This window comes from Leuresthes tenuis, unplaced genomic scaffold (genome assembly GCF_036924035.1).
Source record: "Leuresthes tenuis unplaced genomic scaffold, fLeuTen1.0.hap1 SCAF_12, whole genome shotgun sequence".
NCBI classification, from domain to species: Eukaryota; Metazoa; Chordata; class Actinopteri; order Atheriniformes; family Atherinopsidae; genus Leuresthes; species Leuresthes tenuis.
In genome coordinates, this window is record NW_027325366.1 from 29,610,767 (window position 1) to 29,633,199 (window position 22,433).

At 39.4% G+C, this 22,433-nt stretch overlaps 2 protein-coding genes across 2 annotated transcripts in view; one reads left to right on the top strand and one right to left on the bottom strand.

Moving 5' to 3' along the window:
• gdap2 (ganglioside induced differentiation associated protein 2) overlaps positions 1–22,433 on the bottom strand; it is a 358,630-nt gene that overhangs the window by 133,674 nt on the left and 202,523 nt on the right. The window lies entirely within an intron of this gene.
• Positions 2,376–21,382, top strand: LOC140319259 (MAGUK p55 subfamily member 4-like). Its single transcript, XM_072396850.1, has 17 exons — positions 2,376–2,397; positions 4,121–4,242; positions 4,326–4,403; positions 4,853–4,936; positions 5,025–5,156; positions 9,850–9,931; positions 10,034–10,119; positions 11,209–11,280; positions 12,537–12,733; positions 14,141–14,199; positions 17,745–17,783; positions 18,626–18,793; positions 19,112–19,192; positions 19,641–19,734; positions 19,861–19,969; positions 20,881–21,015; positions 21,197–21,382. Exons 1-17 carry the CDS (start codon positions 2,376–2,378, stop codon positions 21,380–21,382), a joined length of 1,746 nt encoding a protein of 581 aa, XP_072252951.1.

The window sequence follows — 22,433 nt, forward strand, 5'->3', positions numbered from 1 at the left end:
TTTAGGCTTAATAATCAATTGATCAAACAATGTACAATCATTTTGGGCAATATTCAATCATAATATATATTTCAACTAATATATAAAGATTCCATGCTTTTTCAATTATATTTCATGTTTATTTAAATTGATAATGATGAAACCTTACAAAAAGGGTGACTCTGTGAAGGGATCTGCATTAGCAAACTACGTAGTTAGATTGTCATGTAATAATTTCTCTTTTTGTCTTCAAAATAACACCAAACTTCAGCCAAGTTTGCCCCTGATTATATATAGATAACTTAGTCTGAACCCTAACATATACAGTGCATATATATATATATATATATATATATATAAGAATATAAGAATATATATATATATATATAGTGCATTGGAATGAAACTTAAAATGCCCGTTAAAACAGTTTCACAAACCTTTAAGAAATTAAAAGACAGTGGCATGATTTCCCAATGCCATATATAGTCTTATTTACTATTAGGCAACTACATGTAATGGATTTAAGTGTTTATTTTTATCTGGTCACACAGAAGGCCCAGACGAGCCGCCAGCCTCTATTTACAAGCAACAACCTTAAAGAATGAAAATTGTTTTTAGAAATCAATATATATATATATATATCCTGCTATGATCCAATATATGCTCATGATGTCTGAGTTATTGGAACATTCTAGGTTTAATAAAAATTTTTAAAGAAACATCATATATTTATTCTTAGATACGTACAGTTTGTGAGACACACAATTAAATCACAGACACTTGACTGTGTGCCTCAAAAATTGTACTACACAAGAAGTCTCTACTATGTAGTGTTTTTGCCCTGCACAGTAGCGGTTCCTGGCAAATTTCTTGGGGGGGTTGCTATAGTAGCGATGATGACTAAAGTGACTTAATAAGTAGTAAGTCACCTGTCACAATTTCTTTTTTTTTTTCTGGTCAATTCCAATTACCAACACCGCATCTAAGCACTAGATTGCAGGATAAAGATTTTCCCTTTAGCCACATTTACCACATACTAATAGGTAATCAGTTTACTTTCAAGTACCTTTGAACATAGTGAGAGATATCTTCTTCACCATTAAGTAAGACAGGGACCAGATACAAGTTGAAAACATTAGTTGTATTTATTCACAGTTCTTGACTTTATATTAGCATTGATTTTCCATGACAAATAGTTAAAAATTTTGTTGTTAATCAAAGACACCACCAGACTATTTATATTAATTAAACTATTACGGAGTAACTCAATTGTTTACACTCACTGTGGTGAGCTTGAAAAGGACTAGCACGTGGTGGCTACGTTAGCCATCTTCACATTACGTATGATGAAAGCACGTTGTGGCGAGCCCTCCCGGAACTCATAGAGATTGTATTGGAACGCCAGAAATTTGAAATAAAATTATTTTACATTAGAGTCAATGGGAGCAGTTGACCAAAAATCGCCCCAAAGGGGCGGTAGCTCATGGAGCACGGCCTTACGCTGATTGGACAGTGACATACAGAGCAGCTAAAACTGTCTATAACTGTCACAACCACCATAACGCTGTGGGAAAAAAATGACAAATAACTCTTTTTTTCCCTTTGGTGGTGCATTGCCTGATCGCCCTTATCGACTAACTACCCCTGGCCCTGCAAAAAATACAAAAGTACACCCATTTTGTCCTTGTCTTCACAAGCCTTCTACTGTCTATTTGGTTTATACATCCAACAGATCCACTTTGGGTGAAAGATTTGAACTTTTTGCCCATTATTGGTAGTTTTGTCTTTGTCCTCTCTTTGTAAACCTTTCCTAATATATGTGCCAACAGATTTTTTGCATATTTTTTTAATAAACCACCATAAACTGTTTCGGATAACCCAAAAAAGACCAAAGTACAAAAGCACAAACAAACTTTTGAAGATAGTTAGGCTCTAATATCACTCACAAAATATCTGAATATGTATAACCTTTTACTCAGCTCTTCATTGATAAACAACATTTCAGGTGTGCTGACATTCCAACAACTTGTTTGTCCCTATTGTAAAGACAGATGGAGTAAGTATTATTGAGGTAGAGGCTTGAGTTTCCACATGTTAGAAAGCTATATTTACCATGTTGCCTTTTTGACATGTTCATGGTTTTCACACAGCCTGGTGTTTATTGTTTTTTAAAGCAACAATAGCACGTATGACCCATAGTGTTGGAGTTTTATTGTTTCCAACTCAAATGTATCGCCTTTTCTGTACAGTATTCTGTAAAGAAGAATTATGTTAGCTATAGTCGTTAAATACAAGGTCAGGTCTTTGTTTGCAATGACATATTTGTGATTATTTAAGTATTTTCTTTTCAGTGAAAGAATCCATCCGATTTTGATCAGTGGTTTTGGATAATCACCATGAGAAAGAAAATGGAAGATGGTGAGGAAGCACACACAAACACAAAGAAACTTACATTCTTATGTCAGCTTCCCTTAGAAACTCATAGAGCCGAACATCATTGGTTGCATCCACTGTTTAATTTCTTTTATAGTGTTTTATTTTAATTTCAAACTAAGGTCTACTTGAATCATATCTAATTCCAACCTCTACACTTCTTTATTGGTGTCTATCTACAACACCGGGGCTGTTACCACCTGCTCATGTTATCACCTTCTCTTCAAGCTTTAAACATCTCCTGATACTAAACTAAAATCATGTTATCATCCCTGTGAAACACACATGCATGAGCCGAGCAAATCTCTCTATCATACAATATGACCCATGTAATAACTTACCATTTCTGATGGTGGTAATTCACTGTTAATGTTCAAAGAGGAGAGAGAACTTAAAAAGGCTATTTTGGTTCAAATGAGCGAAGTACAAACCCAATTCCTTAAAACTTGGGACACGGTGTAAAATATAAATAAACAAATAATAATGAATACAGAATGCAATGATTTCCAAATGTCAGAAAACAATATTTTATTCATATTTTGCCGTATTTTATATTTCATGATGCACCAAATGTTTTTAATTTGGTGAAAGTTCTGGACGACAGGCAGGCCTATTAGGGCTAATCGATGCAGTACGTGGTTTGGCATTGTTTTGCTTGAGATGAGAGCACGCGTTCCTCTAAAACCTGTGGATACCATTCAGCATTGGTGGTGCCTCTCCAGATGTACAGGGATTTTTTTTAGCTCCATAGGCACTAATGCACCCCCCCCCCCCCCACACACACACACACACACACACACACACCTCCCCCCTCATACCATCAGAGATGCAGGCTTTGAACTGAGCACTCATAACAAGCTGCATGGTCCTTCTCCTCTTTAGTCCAGATGACGTTGCCTTTATGATCTCCAAAAATAATTTGAAATTTTGCTTGATCTGACCACAGAACAGCAGTGTTTCCAAATCATGCTCACATTTGGCTTCTCCTTTGCATGATGTTGGTGAATTGTGTTCACTAACAATAACTTCTGCTACTGATCGTTTGCCCATGCGGGTATTTCCAGACAGACTCGAGCCTGCTTTGAATTAAATGCGGGGCCCATTTAATGGGCGGAGTAAGGACCCGAGGATCACAGCTATCCAATGTTGATTTCCCACCCTGTTCCTTAAGCACTGAGATGTCTCTGGATTCTCCAAATCTTTCGATGATATTATGTACTAAGTCTTTAAAATGTCATGGAGAGAAACATAGTTGAGAGACTCTTTCTCTCTAAGGTGCTCTTTTTATACCCAGTTATGTAACAGTGCATGTTTCTCCAGCTTTTTCTCTTTGGTGCCGCTTACTTTTTCAGCCTGTCCAAGACTTTTTCAGATCTTATGCTGCCATTAAATTCAAGTTGAGCGTTTTTTTTTTTCATAAGATATTAAAACATTTGATGTTTGTTTAATTTTGTATTATCACTAAATTTATTGGTATATGAGATTTTCAAAAAACTGTGTTCTGTTTTTATTTTAATTTAACACAACAATCAAACTATTAGAACGCATGAACCGTTCAGTAATACATGCAGCTGTTGTTGAGATATTTTAAACATCACTAATCTGCAGATTTATACTGCAATCATCAAAGTCGTGATCCACCTGTGGTTGAAATAATTGTGGTTTCAAACTGTTCGCTATTATTGTCTTTTTTTATGTGTGTGTGCAGGCGTCAGTGAGGTGCTTTCCAGTGTGGTGGAAGACGTTGGTGAAGCCGTCAGCAGAGACATTGGTGGAGCTCAGCTGCTTCATGACCTGCTCAGTGCACCGTGGCTGCGCGCCCTGCTGAAAGTACCTGATTCAACGATTCTGCCATGGACAGACAGAAAATCCATTTGTAAATTGATATTTTAATTTCTTCTTTGTCTCTCCAGACTTATGAGTGCCTGATGCAGTTTCAGAGGCAAACACCAAGCCCCTTTTTGCCTTATGCCTCAGGACTCTCATGTGAGGTGAGTGAACACACTGATAAATTATATCATAATGCAGCTAAGCTTCAGCAGCTTTTTAATAGGGACGCTGAGGTGAGATTTAGTGTAGTTACAGAAGAATTCTGCTGTCAGTTCGGTGTGTGGTACTGTGGGTTCAGTTTTCTGTGTGTGCTAATCTTAACTCTTAGGCTCTTTACCATATACTCTGTCATATGGTTACTGAGTATTATCTATCTCAAAAGATGCAGATCCAGGGGGATGGAGAGGTCATTCCACAACCCAAAACTGGCCTATCTGAATAAGGGGGTGAATTCATGACAGAAAATGTTAATTTCACTAAAGTGTGTCCAAGATATTTAATTAAAACTAATATAATGGTGTGAATTTGTGGGGGGGGCAGCATAACATGTCTCCTTTAACTTATCCTTAACTTAATTCTGTATTCATCAGTCTTCTTCCTTTTACTTCAGATCACGACTACAATACAGAGCGCCAATCATCCTTCAACTGAAGCTAGAGAGCTCTACAGCCTTCTCAATTCACCACATGTCAAGGTCTGAAGTGAGATTCACTCTAAACCTTTTTGTAACACCTTTTTGATGCCCTGGTAAGACAGTTTCTGATTGTCCTTGTGCCTGTCAGGCCCTTCTATCTTCCCATGACAGTGTAGCACAGTCAGACTATCTACCTGTCCTGCCACCCCTGCCTGATGAGTTACCTGAGGATGAGGAGGCCATGAGAATAGTTTGTCTTGTAAAGAACAACCAGCCACTGGTAAGACAGAAATATTAATTTCTTCTTGAATCATTGACAACAGGAGTTAGCGTTGAAGTCTGCCACAACCACCTGGCAAAAATGGGCAAGTCTGGCTGAAACTATGCAGCACTTTCAAATTAAGGCTACAAAAAGTGCAATAGCTACCTTTTTCTCCCTCAGTTCTCTACTGTAATACAGCTCCAACTGTGCTGCTGAAGGTGATGATACTCCCAAAGTTCTGATGTCAACACATTGCCATTTCTGACGAGAATAATTATTCCACAAGAGGGAAGGAGACTCAGTTAAACTAAACACAGACTCCACAGTTTAATGCTCATTTATTGTGATTACCATCACAAAACAACTGCCTATTAAAATTATATTGGAAATGTGGTGAGACAGAGCTTCCTGGCTTCCTAAGATAGTATGATCCTCTTGTGCAGGAATAATTAGTAATTAGTAATATTGTAATAACTTAAACCAAAGCCTCATAGCTTCACCTCAAAGATATTTTAGAGGGCGTCAATAACACAACTACATACAGAAAATTCAAACTTGACACTCAGATACAAGTGTTTTTTCACTTCTGGGTTTTTTTCAGTTAATAAAGCCACAGATCCTTACTTAAACACTCTGTCACCTCCTGGTTGGGTTCAGCAGTAACATTACTTGATTAGGGTAAGAGATAGAAAAAAGGGTGTTCAAAAATATCACCTTTAGGACTTGAATACAACATTTGTACTATGCAATTGTCACAATAGCAGACATCCAGTCTTTCTTATGGCCACTAGAGGTCTCAAGTTCTTTTAATTTAATTGTAATATCATTGTAGGTTGTTATTTCCTGCATGAAAAATGACCCATGGGGTGTTGTTAGGGAGGACAGTTTGAAATATTCCTACACTCAAGAAGTGAGACAAGCAATCAGCTTATATTTCCCTGCAACCTACAAAACATAGTTGCATAACAAATGTAAAGGCTACATATACCAATCACTGCTTTACAGAGGATGGTTTTGATTTTAAAATCATAAAAACTCAGTTTCCCATCTTTCATTCACCAAGAGTGGAGCAGAGCACAGAGGAAATATAGGAGACGGGGTTGGAGTTATTCGTGGTCGCTGGAGCAGCCTTCATCGCCTCACATTGGAGCGCCTCATCCCTACGAGGTCGGTGTGGTCAGGGCAGGAGCTCAGCATGACTGAGAGTGAAGCCACACCTCTTTACCCCTCCAGAGGCAGCCCCTTTCTCCCCCGTTATGAATCAACAGGAAGTTGCTGTCTGCGCCCACAAAATGCAGAAATTTGGAACAAAAGGCTCAACCAGTCGGCTCCGGCTGTCTTTAGTCCTGATGTCTGCACTGGTAAGAGGGAGGAAAATGGAACCAGTCATTGGTCTGTTTTTCTTTATCGTTCAGCCATTCGTGTGTCTCTGATCAAGCCTATAAGTCAAGCCAGGAGTCATGATGATGACGTACGAAGAACCAGTCCATCCACAAGTATTTTCACATGTACTTCATGTCGGCCATCTCTCTTTCATCCATCCATTTAGACATTTCCTGACTCCTTTGCCTGCTCATCTTTTCAATAACACGCTGAAAGGAAATGACCTTTTCATCTATCATCTTTCACCACAAAAGCTTACTTGTCTTTCTTTGGTGTTCTAATCATATTTTTCATCTTGCTATCCCTCATGGGTCCATTGCTGTTAGCGGTAAACTTTCCTTTCCTTTTATCTGATTTTCTTGTGTGTGTTATTTCTCATTGTCAGAGAGACCAAATAGGGAAGAAGGTGCTTCAAGCGGCAGTGATGACTATGCTTACCCTCCTTCTCCAGTCCTGGCTTACAATCTCAGTCTTCCAAATTCTCCCCTCTTATGCAAAAACAGTACTCGAGGGGGGCAATCAAGGAACTTTCCTACTTACGATAGTGCTCGTGTCAGAGTTCACACTGCACCTCCTAGTCCTGCACCTCAGCGTTCTACTCGGCAGCAAGGCATCAGCACACTCTCCACCCCTGTCAGGCAACACGGGTGTCAAGCTGGACCTCATAACAAACCCCAGAAAGAACCTTTAAGCCAGCCAAGTATGCCCTACTACTCCACTGTTCCTCATCACAATGAATGCCTCAAGAAATCAAAACAGACACAAAACTCGCAGCCGAAACACCACCAGCCTCCTCCACCTCCCCAGCTCAACAAACAGTGCAGCATGGAAGAGCTCAGGTCTACTGTTCAGACAGTGGCCAGCAGTATTGAACACAGTAGTCAGGATGTACTCCATCTTGGCCAGAAGATGGTGGCAGCCACAGAAATGATCACAGACAGCGTGGAAGAGAACGCCCAGGCCCTCAACCTTCTTGCTGAAGTGGTTGACAAGCTCCAAGGGATCATTGCAGCCCAAAAACACCTGGAAGCATCACCCCCATGCAGGCTGAAACAGCGCAGTGGTCCCACACCTCCCCCGAGGGTCTCCTCGCTTTCTCCAAAAGTGGTTTGCAAACCTCCCACACCTTATCCACGTCCATTATCACCTGACGACACTTTGTCTGGCTCGTCTTCTTCTTCGTCCGTCAGTTCCTATGCAGACGGCTTCGCAGTGTCTCAGACTCCCAAACAATTAAACGGAGGATCCCAAATGAGCCAGAGGGCAGGTGGTAGTGGCAGTAATGGACACGTTTGGTTTAACAGTGGAAAAGTTACAAGAGCTCAACCGGAGGACCCAGACTGTGAGAGCACTGGCTGCTTGAAAACAAAGAAAAAGATGAAAAAAAAGCCCTCAAACTGAAAACAGACTGGTGCCTTTCCTGCCTGCTTTGCTATTTGAAACAGACAGTGACTCAGACTCAAACACCTTACTTTGCATGGAAGAACATAATTCTCAGAATGGAAACAATGCTGGAGTTAAATCAGCATTTCCCACGTCTTAGTTTATCTGTTAAATGTTCAACCACAAACCAGAAGCAGATTCAGATCAACTCTTAATCAGCAACACAATTGTTTTTTACTGGATTACTAAAAGAAGCAAAAGGAATTTGATTTAAAGGTACGAAGTGTTTCATTTTATGATTGTAAATGGCTGTAATTTTCCACACCTATCACCAAGTCTATTCCACTCTTTGAATTTCTATTTTGTAGAGTTTGAATACACACTTTTACACATAATCAAGGTAAATGCTGTGAGCCTTATATAAAAGATGAGGTCAACCATTGTTTATGTCACAAGTTAAGCATTTAGTTTGATGTTTTCTTGGGGTTTTTGGAAAGCCAGGAGTGATGTTATCAGCTAGCACATTCTGCTGTATCCATAACTATGATACATTTCCATTTCAGACCAATTAAAAAGCTAGATATCAGAGTCCCATTAGGGTCTGATAATCCAATTAACTGAAAGCTGAGTAAATATTGCCAGCCCCAGCAAGCAGTCAAGATTCAAAATAGCTGGCATGCAGCTCAGGTTCAACACTGGTCTGGTCCAAAGCCTTTCAATCATTACCATTTTCACACAGAGGTGTCAGTCAAAGCAGTCACACCTACAAGTGCCAGCCTTTGAGGTCCGCTGTCAGGACCACATGCACTCTAATCGGAAGATGTGAAGTTAGCTATTAACTCTATCAAGACCAGATAAAATGTTTCTGGGGAGAAGGAAGTTTGAGAATCTCTGCTCAGGATGGATGGAAAAATATTTCTAAAAAATATATCTAAATCCCTTAGAATTAGATCCCTAAACAATCAGATTAGATTAGATTAGATTCAACTTTATTGTCATTACACGTGTAAAGACAGTTTAGCATCTAATCAGAAGGGCAAAGTGCAGCAAGTGCGATATATACAGTAAGTAAGTCAATAATAGAGGACAATATACAGATGTGGGAATAGTTTAGCAGTATGAAATCAATGGGAATGACTTTGCATTGATATGCATAAGGGCAATATACAGATGTAGTATGAACAAGTATACAGATGTGCTATGTTAATATACAGAGGGTCAATATCCACATGTAGTATAGACAAATATACAGGTGTGCTATATTAATATACAGAGGGTCAATATCCACATGTAGTATAGACAAATATACAGGTGTGCTATATTAATATACAGAGGGTCAATATCCACATGTAGTATAGACAAATATACAGGTGTGCTATATTAATAAATGGACGAACAGTGAGAAGATATACCGGGTGCAATAAATAAATATACAGTAGTAGAAAGAGCGCTGTGAACACACTGTAACACTGACTAATGCAAGCGAATATATTCAATCAATGTTACATACAAGTCCACCACGTTAGACCATGTTCACAACATTTTGATATGACAGAATTATTATTTGTTTAATAATAAAATATCCAATACATTATCATCTGTTACTTCAGATTCCAACATTTTAGGCCAAACTAAGAGAAAAGTCTGAAGAATTTGTGGATTTGCAGTAAAGTTTTGAATTATCTAATATTGTTGGTCAGGTTGAAGACTCTGAGTTCAACTGCTGCAGCCATTTTCATAGTAATGACGACCAGCAGGGACAAAGTTTAAGAAAAATATATTATTTTACTTTTCCAAATGACAGAATCTTTGCATTTGCTTCAAAAGGCCTTCTTGTTGTCATCATAACCTCAGTGTTTCAACCACTGATTTTTAATCTGTTTTGCCTGGTATCCACTGCAGTTTTTAAAGATAATCAATTCTGGAATAAATATTTGTCTAACAGGGGGCAACAATAAGGAGGGAAGAGGAGACCGGAGACATCTACATCGCTCGGGTAATTCATGGAGGACTTGCTGATCGCAGTGGTGAGACAAAACTATATACGGCTATATGTGCATTAGCATCCATGAGTGTGACAGCAGGAAAAATGCAAACATGGGATAGTTTAACGTGGCTTTGTGTGCCAGGACTCCTCTATGCTGGGGATCTCTTACTGGAAGTGAACGGGAACCCAGTGGTGGGCATGGAGCCAGAAAAGGTCATCCAGATCCTGGTAGGTGAACTGAGAGTGAGAAGTACTACTAAATAAATCTACATTTAAAAGGAATATCAAGAGGAAATTGGGATGTTTAATTATCTTATGAGCTCAAACACTGTTTTGTGTTATATCCAGTTAAGAGCCACTGATTGTTGTACAAAACGGCCCAAAGCTGCTCAGATATTACAGACATGGCTGCCCCCTCTCTGCAGTACATCTGCTTTAGGTGTTCAAAAGTAAAAAAAAACCTAAGCTTTACAGTAAAGGCTCAAGAATACTACGCATACAAAAAGTCCCCACAGACATACTGCTTGAGTATCGATGCGTAAACACTTTCAGTGTCTCACTATGGTAAATGGACTGTACTTGTATAGCGCTTTTCTAGTCTAGCTGACCACTCGAAGCGCTTCTGACACTGCATGCTACAGCGCGTCTTAAGTCTGTACATAACTACGTGTTTTCTAACCATTCATACATGCAACGCAGGGTTCAGTGTCTTGCCCAAGGATGCTTCGACATTTAGTGGGACCAGCTACAGGATTCCTGAGTTGAACCACCAACCTTCTGCTTGGTGGTTCCTCCTGAGCTACAGCCGCCCCTAGTGTTTAGTTGGCCTCAGTTTAGTTGGAAGGTGCTTAATCCATAGACCTTTGGGACAGTGGGATCACATAACAGGTTGTAAAATCTGAAAAACATGGATAGTTTAACCATAAAAGCTGAGAAATTGTTCATTTGCTACATCTTCCTTCCTCAGTTCTCTACTGCGATCTAGCTCTCATCTCGCCACTGATGACATTTCCCCCCCGGCAGTCACATGACGACTTTAACACTCGCGACACAATAATGTCGACATTTTAACACTCGATGTTACAGTGATGTGATGTTACCCTACACCAAACAACTGCCTACAGAAACATGCCATCTCACAATATACGAACCTAGATTGAGATGCCCAGATGTTTTGTACAAATAGACAAATTTATTGATTACGTGTTTTTTTTCAGTGAGACCAGGCCGATTATTTCTAATATTCAACAAAGAAAACTCTAAAATTGTTCCTTTTGTAGTGAAATTGATTGATATCTCTTTCTTTTTCCACCCCAGACCAGTTCCACGGGCACGATCCTGTTTAAAGTCATTCCACATCCTGCTCAGGCCAGCAGCAACCACAAGCCGGTAAGAAATATGCACCTCTTTGCAACCGTTCAAATCAAACGTACTGCAAAGGAAATATAAGAATCTGTTTAACTGGAGTTGCTCAATCAGTTTGAAAGTAGCTGGGGCCTGGTTTACGATTAAAGATTAGTTTGGTGCCTCCGTGTCTGGCTGGATGATCAGAAATGTGAACTGTTGGCTCCAAGACTGGAGTCATCTTCAGCAAAACTTATAGACAGATATTATCTGTTTTACTGAGCATCTCAAAGGACTTAAGGACTTTATATTAACAGAACAACAATCCTTGAACTAAACGTGCTGTGGAGCATTCCTGCTGTAACTGAAAACTGGTGTATTGTTCAGTGTTTCTCTGAAAATTCAACTACCTGAGTGACAGATCAAAAAGGTGTAATAAGTAGTATTAGTATTGGGAGAGGGATAACTAATAGTCAAATTAATACATACATGTTAGTAAATCCTGAGGCCAGTCGAGGAAAGGTTGTGATATCATGGAGTTGATCATAGAAAGTCTGTTTCAGAGAGTTTTTCATCTCATGTGCCAATTATGGTCAATATGCATCATGCTTTGTAGTTCTGCATCAACTAAAACGCTCTGTAAAAGAGAAAATAAATTAAAAATAAAGCTACTTCTCATCAAAAGTTCCGGACACAATAGACCAGGAGCAAATGTGACTTTCATTGCTGAACTTAGGAAGAGTCATCAAATTACTCCAAGTGTTAGATCCTGCAAAGCAGACCTTGAAGTGTTGGGAAACTTGACAAATAAAGAATTAAACTTCTTTTTGATAGACTATTTAGTTTATTCAATAAGATTTTTGACTGTTGTGATCATTCCAGCAATATATTCACCTGCCACACTACCACCTACCAGCTCTAAAGCTTAGTATTGATAATTTCTTTGTTATTATTGCACAAACTTTATCCCTAAAAGTGCTTGTGCTGTTATTCAACCTCCTGATTGTTTAACAAAGGAAATTTGAGTTTTATCTCTGATCAAACATGTTGTTTAATCTCTGTTTTTAAGCTCTTGTAGCACGTAACTAACACAACATGACTAAGTTTTGGCTTTTTAAAAATATTCAACGACCCACAAAGCCATCCTTCTTTTCAGTAACAGTTCAAAAGAGGCGTAATGTAAAGTAAACTTTTTTATCTATGTGGAAAAAAATACTTCTGTGGTAAAGTTTACAGGCTTTAAAATGTAAGCGATACTTTAAAGGACAATTTCACCCAAAAACTGTCCCACTCTCTGTCAGGCGTACATGAGGGCAATGGTGGACTACTGCCCCCAGCAGGACTCCTCCATCCCATGTCCAGATGCAGGAATGCCGTTCAGCAGGGGAGACCTGCTGGAGGTGGTCGACCAGTCGGACGGACAGTGGTGGCAGGCCAGGAAGTTGCCCCGTGGAGCGTCCTGCGCTGGTCTCATTCCCTCTGCCAGCATGCTGAAGAGGTGAGGCCCAATCACACACATACTGACGCCTGTCGCCCTCTCACGTTGCCACCAGGGGGAGCTGTTGCTCCACACACCAGAAGTTGTGCGTTTATCATGGTAAAACTACCTGCAGCGTACCTCTGTTGGAGAGTGTTTCAACAAGTTTAAAATTTAGAAATTAATCATTTTACTGCTTTACTCGTGCTTTCACTGCTAAATTATTTAATAATTAAGCTAATTTAAGCTTTAGCACCATATAAAATTAGTGTTTGGGAGCTGGAATAAATTACTGAGTGGGGCGGAAAGTTCTTCAGTACTTTTTCTGTTGATTCTTCAACGTGTGTCAACACAAAGATGTGAATTCTTCAGTGATTCCATTATTGAGCCTTTTACTACACGAAACTGATCAAACCCAAGTACTATTACAACTGATACTCTCACAGCAGATGTTACTACATGAAGGGAATAATACTTCAGTAATTCCACTGTTGATACTTTTGCTACAGGAGGCTAATTCTATACTTTTACAGCTAATACTTTTACAACATGAAGCTGATAAAACTTCACTTCTGTTACAAGCGATACTAAAACTGCACAAAAGTGATCATTTAAGTACATTTTCTCCATAATTATTTCAATAATTATGTTTACAGTACTTGAGTACTTTATCTGTTGACATTTTTAAGATGACAATCAGATTTATTGTCATGCATACACATGAAATTTGTCCTCCGCTTTTAATCCAGGTTGACCCCTTTTGACACATGCACATGCACATGCACAGGGTCACACACTCTTAGAGACAGATGCCATACACTGGAGCAGTGGGAAGATTCACAGCGCCCGGGGAGCATGGGGCTACGGTGCCTTGCTCAAGGGCAACTCAGCCGTGACAAGTTGATGAACTGCCTCAGTTCACCAATCGTTGAGCGGTGAGAGTGGGAATCGAACCGCCAACCTTCAAGTTATTGGACGACCCACCACTGAGCCACGCCCCATATGAAGATACTTCTTCACACTGAAGTTCTGAAGTACTTCATCCCACTATTCAACTATATGAAGTTGATAATACATCTTCTGCTGATACTTTCACTACATCATTATACGTGTACTTTTACTTCTCATTCTTTGTCTGCTTGAAGCTGATAGTATTTTACTACTTTTATCACAAATACTTTGACTTTATGAGACCGAACAGCTGCGTTCTTCATGAAGCTGATAACACTTGAGTACTCTGACATTATTAAGTTGATAATAATTTCATTAGTACTACTTGAATCAGGCAAAGCTGAACTTTCACATGACTTCAAATGAAATATGAGTGTTTTACGTTGTTGTTATTTCACTTAGTATCTGAGCTTCGTGCTGCTCATGCAGCTGAAATTATTTTAATGTTTCTTCTTTGTTGTTGTTTTATTTCTGAAGTAAACAGAGGGAGAACTGGTGGTGTCAGCCGTTACAGGTTCATACCTGCATCAGACCCTGTAAGCATTCCTCTTCGTTGTCTCAACCCATCTTGTGTATTTCTCAGACTGAATGAAAATCTCAGTATGCAGACTGAAATGCACCATGCGCTAGAAGAAGATGTTTGGCTGTACCTGGGATGGAAAACTATAATGATGGTGTTTCCCTCCACACGGCAGAGTGACAGAGAGTATTGAGTACCAGTACAGCAGAACACTCGCCCCTTCTTCTTCTAGAGCATGGTTTGTTCCTGACAATGTGCTTTTCCTCCAGCTGGACACTGAAGGTGTGATTCTGTGTCACCTGCGAGTTTTACAACAATCAGGCACATATTAGCAATGTAAATGTGTGTGTGGAGAAGAAAAATCTGTACAATGGACAGTTCTCACACAAACAAAATGTCAGTAAACTTAACCTATAACACAGTGTCGGGCCACAGGATGCCACAGATATGTGGGACAACAGCACAAAATGTCGCTGTGTAAAAAAAATTGTAATTGTGACACAGAAACATGAACAACGTGGCATTCATTTGCAGATCCAGCTCTACTTTTTCCCATTTCTTTCATACTTTGCTCCCACTCCTGAATGGTTAGACATTAAGAATTAAAATGTGCAAATCTCATAGTTCACAGTTTGGGTTTCCCCATCATGTCACATGAACGCTGCCCTAAATGACACGCTAAATTTCAAAGCCTGCCTTGTGACTTTGTTTACCAGTGTAGCCGTCACATGTTTTCTGGTGAGACTGGACTACAGAGTAATATCAGAAGTGTAATTTAACACTGACTATGGTTTCAGTCATATTTCCCACCTGGGTTAACCTTAGTTTTGACGTAGCGTTGTGCATGTAACTTCAAATAACAGCTGTTTCTTTCCTTCCTGCTGTCCTCAGTGTCCGTGGCTGATAACGGTGGGTGTGGCACCTGATGAAGCACTCATAGAGTAGCTTATCATTCACAGAAATGACAGGTTGTTTGTATCCAAACAGCTACATTTCAATGTGACTTTCTGGAGTATGTGACCCTGTTGTTCTAGTCATTTCCTATAAAGAGACTTTAGTCACCACAGAGCACGTCCAACCAAGAAGCAGGGTAACTTTACCTGAGCTGGCTTGACAAAACCTAAACCTCCACTTCGAGCTAACTTGTGATCTGTTTCTGTAAATTTAGGCTTTCTTCCTCAGGCTTTCTGTGTGGTCGTGTGAAACTATTCACACATAGTTTGACTTTTCTTTTGCACAATGTGAAGGAGAAGTTGAGACAGACGTTTATTAGACAGTTGCATATAAACATTTGTTTTATAAGCACATTTAACGTTGACACTACCACATTTTAACACAGAAATCACATAATTCACTGACCAAACCAGAGCAGAGTTTCAGTGAATGTATAATCTCTTACAAAAGGCCCAGACTTACATCTGATATCAGCAGTAGAGAACAGACTTTTTAGGGCAAAAGATGTAAAAACAATATTCAGTTTATTAGGATCCACAAACTAAAAGTACGGTTTCCATGGTAGCATGATAAACAAACTAAACGTTATTTTACTGATAAAAGGTTCAGATATTTAACATATTCCTCCAGCTTGTAAATGTAACACTCTGTTCTGGTAAAAAAGCGTGGATCAAATATCTTATAGATTCAATTCTGAAAAGATGGCACTGAATCAACATTGTATTGTGGTTAAATTTGGCAACTGACACACCGAGATTTGATCAAAGTCTAGATTCAGAACAGCGGTTGACTTTTAAGATGGAAGCTGAATGAACCCGACATTTATTCAGCATCAATTAAGTGCTTTTAATTTTGCTCGCATGTCAGACATAACCTTCCAATACTTTCAAAGAGCGACATTTGTTCTTAGTCCGATTGCTGTCTGAGATCCAAAAGTCAGGTTCCTGCTTCAGCCTAAGTTAATGTTCTGGCCTCTTTGACTCACCAACTTTCAGAAAAGTCACTTTTTTCTCCCTGTAGGGAATATCCATCCATTTTCTATACCGACAGTCCGTTAATCGGGTAGCGGGTGGGCTGGAGCCTATCCCAGCAGTCATTGGGCGAAAGGCGGGGTACACCCTGGACAGGTCGCCAGTCCATCACAGGGCCACATAGAGACAAACGAGACAAACAACCATGCCTGTAGGGAATATAAATAAATAAAAAAACTCTGTACATTTAATTCACTAAACAGCTGTTTATATTCTTTTTTATTTGCACTGAAACTGTTGACCTTTCATGATTTGTGAGGAGCATCTCATGACAGTTTCAGTCCTGCTCAGAAAGACCTTTTATGAAGCCACGCTAACATGAAAAATGAACAGAAAGCAACTTGCTTGAGATGTGAGATCTGTGAACCATTTGAATAGGCGTTCATGAGAAATGGGGTGAAAATTCCTAGGGCTGGGCACATTAACGCGTTATTTTTGCGTTAACTAATGCCGACAATTATTTGTCTCCCATTAATGCAATTTTTATTATTGTTATTGTAAACGTTTGTCGCTCACCGGCTTTTATTTTGAAAAAGTGCATCATGAGCGAGCCGAGCATGTTGCTTACTGCTGCGGCGCCCACAGGAAACAGTCAGAAAAGAAAAGAATGGCGGATGAAGCGGGCTAGACAAAGAAGGTTATGGAACTTTTACATTTTCATTTCAAAGTTCTTCAAGACGGCGCAGTCGACAGAGCCAAAGTTATTTGTAAGCGTGGAAGTGTCTTATCACCGGAGTACTTTGATCATGTACAGTTCCAATAAAAGTGCATTATATGCTACTTTTGAATAACTGTGTACAACAATGCAATTAATCGTGATTAATCACAGGAAATCATGCGATTAAAGAATTTAATATTTGCCCAGCCCTAAAAATGATCATCTCAAGACTGAAACTATTCATTGGGTCAAATGGACTCCAGACAAACCAATTAACAGCTCACACAGAGTTAATTAAAGAATAAGAAGGAATGCGGCTAACCTCTTTAGAGGCTGTTTTTGTGGTAATACAAGAGAAGCACAGTGTTTCATTCCTTTATCAGATGTTAACCTGTGCGTTTTGAGCTTTGAAGAAACTAACTTTATTTTCCATCTCCTGCAGAGGACGATCCGCCAAATGCTGATGGAAAACGCATCGTTGCAGGTAAAGCGTGTCTGAGTTTTTATAAGCAGAATCTCATCAACCATCAGCGGAGTGGAAGTGACTCTTGTTTTTTTCTCTCTTCTCCAGATTTGGAAAATATTAAAGAAATAAACTTTGGTAGGTAAGTCTGTCCAGACACTCGTGTATTGATCTGATTAAGATGAGCAAATGATAATGACTGCCGGTCACTTGTGATGCTTTGTACTGTTTTCTTGTATTAAAGTCTACAGGATTCATTAGCTGATGCAGTGTGCTGCTGCATCATTTATTGCAGTTTTTATTTAGTATTTTCAGTCTTCACGGTAACTGGATTAATTTGTATTTCTACTTTAATTATTTAATCTGTTTTGTGCTAAATGAAGGAGTTTAGTGAAATTCAAAGTTAAGGAACTCCTGTGGAGAGAACGAAGACTTTGACTGTTTCTTTCCTTCAGATGAGGCCGACTCCGATGTTACTGATGGGATCTACTTGGGTAAGATGCATTTAATGATCACATAATTTGATGGTTTATCTACTGAGACTGCAAACAGAGGAGAATAAGAGAATGAGAGACAGATTAGCTCATTGGTGGACAAATGAAACATTTTAGAAGGATTATTATATGTATAAGAGACATGAAAAAACTAATTTAATCATTTCATGTTTCAACAAGATATTTATTTTCTCATTATATCCATTTAAAGACATTTTTATGTGGTTCTTTAGGCCCTTTCTTCAGGAAAAACTTGAATTTAGATTTAAAGCTTAATCAGATATTTCTCACTAAACACATTTAATTGCTGGTTCTTGTTTCACTATTTATTTTCAGCCTTTGACATTGAGATACTGCGTCTCAAGGGTTAACTGCCTGACTGAGGAGCCAGCAGTTCTTTATGAACTTACAATAAAACATTAAGAACGAGGAAAATCCTCATTTATTCATTTGCTCTACAATTGTCAAGGGTGGATACTTGTTTAACAGGATATATGAACCAAAATCCTTTAAAAAGAAGAATGAAAAAACACTAAAATCTCAAATCAGTGCGTATTCTACCTCTAATGAGCTGCAAATACAGTTCAGAGAACCAATAATTCCAGGATTTCCACCAGAGTAGCAGTGACATGCATCAAGCTCTCCTCTTACTCCTATTCTGAGGTATTGCTGCAGTCTGATTTCTACAACATTTTTCCTAAAAACATGGCGACGATTCATTTATTTTTATGGAAGATATGTATACTTATGAAAGAAGAAGATCCGACTCCCCTTCCTGGCTTTGGACAGTGACTTCGCCTCTGAATGAATATGTAAATGAACACGTTATTCGCCCTCATCAGCTGGTTTCCGGCGGAGTTTCCGTCTCTGGAGGAGGACGTCCTACAGGAAGAGACGGCAGTCCTGCACCTCCTGCTCCCCCAACATCAACGCTCTGTCCACCCCCTACGAGGAGGTGGCTTTGTACCAGCGCCCCCCGCAGGAGAACCACCGCCTCATCATCCTTGTCGGTGAGAGGAGAATATCCACACGATCACTTGCCCTTAGGAATGATTAGGTTGAACCTTGCTTTTATCTCAGTCAGTATTTATTGTCTTGGAAGCTCACTTTGCCATTTTTATTCAGCTGTTCCTTCTTTAATATGTCTCAGTCTGATTTAAGTTGCCAAAGTGGCTCTTTTTACACATCTCAGTATATTCGAATACAATATGGGTGAAAAGTTCCCTCCAGAGTTTCAGTGAGAATGCTTTTTTTCCTGGAAACTCATGACTGAGAATCTTTGTGGCATGAGGAGACTGCTGACATCTGCGATGGTTTCCTCTGAACAGGCGCTTCAGGAGTTGGAGTAAATGAGCTGAGGAAGAGACTCATCAAACTGAACCCATCAACCTTCCAGGGACCTGTCCCTCGTACGTGACGTCCACTCATTTCATTCATTCATTTAAAGCCAATAAGTCATTGTTCTCATATTGTAACAGTTCCAGAAAGAAATCTACAAGGTCAAAGACATATAGTCGTGTGCTTTATTGTATATAATCCACATCGCTCTAACATTTTGTAAATGTTTTGAACGTTCACCCCTATTATCTCACCGTTTCTCAACAAACACTCTCACAACATGCACGAGCATTTGCCTTATTCTGATCAGGTGTGGGCCTTCCTAACGTCTGCAAAAGTGGTAAGAACTGTTGCAGTAATGTGCAATATGGGACGAAAAATAAGGTTTGTCAGCATCAATGGATGTAAACCTATCAATGGAATTATAAACCTGTGAATTAGCATCATATGGTAACTGTAAGGCTCTAGTTTAGAGTGTTGGACTACGCTCATACCATCACGGTCACTGTGTTTCTGCAGACACCACTCGTCAACTAAAAGAAGGGGAGCAGACGGGTAGAGAGTACCACTTTGTTACCAAAGAGCTGTTTGAGTACATGGTCTGCAACCACAGGTAGGCTTCTCTCTCTTTACCTGCATTGTTGAGATTCAAGTCTATTCTATTCAGTTCCATTTGAGCGCTATTTAGCTCAAAAACTTCACCATATGTACGCAAGTGTGAATGTATTTCTGTGTTCAGGTTTGTGGAGTATGGGGAGAGTAAGGGCCAGCTGTATGGAACCAGCATCGATGCCATTGATGAGGTGCTGAAACGCGGACGGATGTGCATCATCGATGTTGAACCACATGTGAGTTTCTGTGTATGAAGCTTTTTCAGTCCAAGGTGATTGTGTGTCAGCACAGCAAGCAGCAGGAAGATGCTAATAGTAAAGCAAAGCCTCACAGCACAGTGACGATACCCCCACTGGAGTTGACTACAGTTCCTTTTGTTTCTGTAAGTGAGTGTAATTCCATCATCAAGAGGGTAAATTACATAAAGTAACTTAAACTTGGCCAGTTAGCACATGGATACAAACAGCATCGCAAAGTCTTTTCTCAACTGCTACAGCTGTATTTACATGTCATTAATGATATACACTCAGATATTATGCAACCCACTGAATGAAAACAATTGAAACTCATGACTGAATTTATTCACTTAACCTTTGTGCACTACCTAATATGATTATTTGTAGATCTTTAATAATTTTCTTTAACCCTTTTTGTATTGTTTTATTTCAGTTTTTGTTAATAGTTTGCTAATATTTTCTGTTAATTGCCTTTTTCAGAGTGTTGTTTCTTTAGAATTTCTTTAAATTTTGTGTTTATTCCTCCTCTGAGTGGCATTTCTGCTTTAAAAAAGTGTTATATGAGTAAAGATCGATTCATTAAGTGATTGATTGAGTGCCACTATGGCACAAAGTCCTGCGTTTAGTCAAAGAGAGAGAAAAAAGGACCCAGGAAAATGCTTAATTTAAAGGCTGTCTGCGTTTAGCTGTTATTGTCATTTATATCTTAAGATTTTAAGAATTCGATGCACACCTTGCCTAAAGATAAATGAGCTGCTGTCAAATCATATCATAAGTGAATAATATTACATTATAAAAGACTTGTGACAAATATTGATCAGTCCTGCTTCCAGGAATCAGTGATTTGCCCCAAAAAATCCCGATCAGAGCACCCTTTTTGTCTAATAACAGACTAATTGTTTCATTTTCAGAGCATCCAGCTGTTAAGGACAAGAAAATTTAAGCCCTTTGTGATTTTCATCAAACCTCCAAACCCGGAAAGACTGAGACAAACTCGGCGAAACGCCACAATTATCACCAACTACGCCATCAACAGAGCATCAACGGTAAGACTGCAGATGATACCTCGCTTTACATTTCTATTTCTCCCACTTTGTAGCAAAACTGATCAAAGTAGGAAGGAAAATATTGGAAATATTCGGCTTGATAGTACACCAGAGCAGAAATAAGGAATAAACTGAGTCAAAGCATGGAGTAGTGAGCATAGTCTTATCTCTCTTCATGCAGGAGGAAGATTTTTTGGAGCTGGAGGACGCCTCCCAGCTGATGGAAGCTAAATACAAGCAGTTTTTTGACAGCATCCTGGTGAACGACGACCTACAGGACGCCTGTATTCAGCTCTGCTCCATCATCCAGCAGGCACAGAACGAGCCTCAGTGGGTACCTGTCAGCTGGGTCCGACCCGAGGAGTAGCACAGCACAGGACCAACGGTGGAGATGTGGAAAGCAATTTGGGTTGCATCAGATGTAGAGATTTGACCACAGCAGCCCAGTTCCAAGCCATCTAAATCCACTCTCAGAGCTGTTAAGATAGCAGTTAAATTTCAAATATCCCATGAAATAGACAGCAGAGTGCTATTTGCTTTCACATATTTAAGGGTTTTTTCTGTAAAAACAGAGAGAGTCAAACCCACAGAAAGCAGCATTATTTGCTTTTATCGGTCAGCTTCAGCCGTTCTGCAACATTTTCATTTAAGAGCAGAAAAAGGTCATTTATCAGACATTGTTTTAATAGTCTGCTCTTAATGGATTCATAAAGCAATGTGGAATTAAATTAGCAGGTACTTCTACTTTACCTTTTTTTGCCAACTTGATACTTGAGAACAATTCTGGTGGAATATCAGTTGTTCCTCCTAGTCTTTTACACTAACTTGGCAGCTTTAGTTACTAATTTTCCTTCTTTACAGACTCATTTTCTGCATGCCAACAACATAATAGGATGGTTAAATATCATATTATTCAATATAATATTGCATTGCCCAGTAGTTTATTACAAAACTTAAACTCAGTCCGTTTGCATTAACTTTAGCAATAAAACGCTGCAGTTTGAGCCTTTTTGCAGTTTATAATCCTGACAACACTTTTTCTGATTGTATAGTTTTGGTAAGCAGAGCTAACGCCAGTTCTTGACCATTAGTGAGAATAGATTGGATCTGAACCCCCAAACATTCGAAAGGCGGTAATTTTGAGGTTCAACCTGGAAAGATTTGTCATTGAAACCTTCTGAATTTGCACCTAAAGATTAAAGAACTGACATCCACGAAGGTTTGTTTATGATGGGCTGCACGGTGCTGTGGTGGTTAGCACCATCGCCTCACAGCAACAGGGTTCCCTGTTCAAATCCCAGCTGGAGTCTTTCTGCATGTATCCAAGAAAGGCTTCCTCCCACCCATGTTAGGTTAATTGTCCCCAGGAGTGAGCACATGTGGCCCTGTGATAGACTGGCGACCTGTCCAGGGTAGAT

Bases quoted from the DNA above. Each gene is read 5' to 3' on its own strand.
- LOC140319259 (XM_072396850.1), top strand. From the start codon at position 2,376: ATGAGAAAGAAAATGGAAGATG. The intron at 4,243-4,325 runs GTACCTGATTCA...TTGTCTCTCCAG, and splicing joins GGCTGCGCGCCCTGCTGAAA to ACTTATGAGTGCCTGATGCA. The intron at 4,937-5,024 runs GTCTGAAGTGAG...TGTGCCTGTCAG, and splicing joins TCAATTCACCACATGTCAAG to GCCCTTCTATCTTCCCATGA.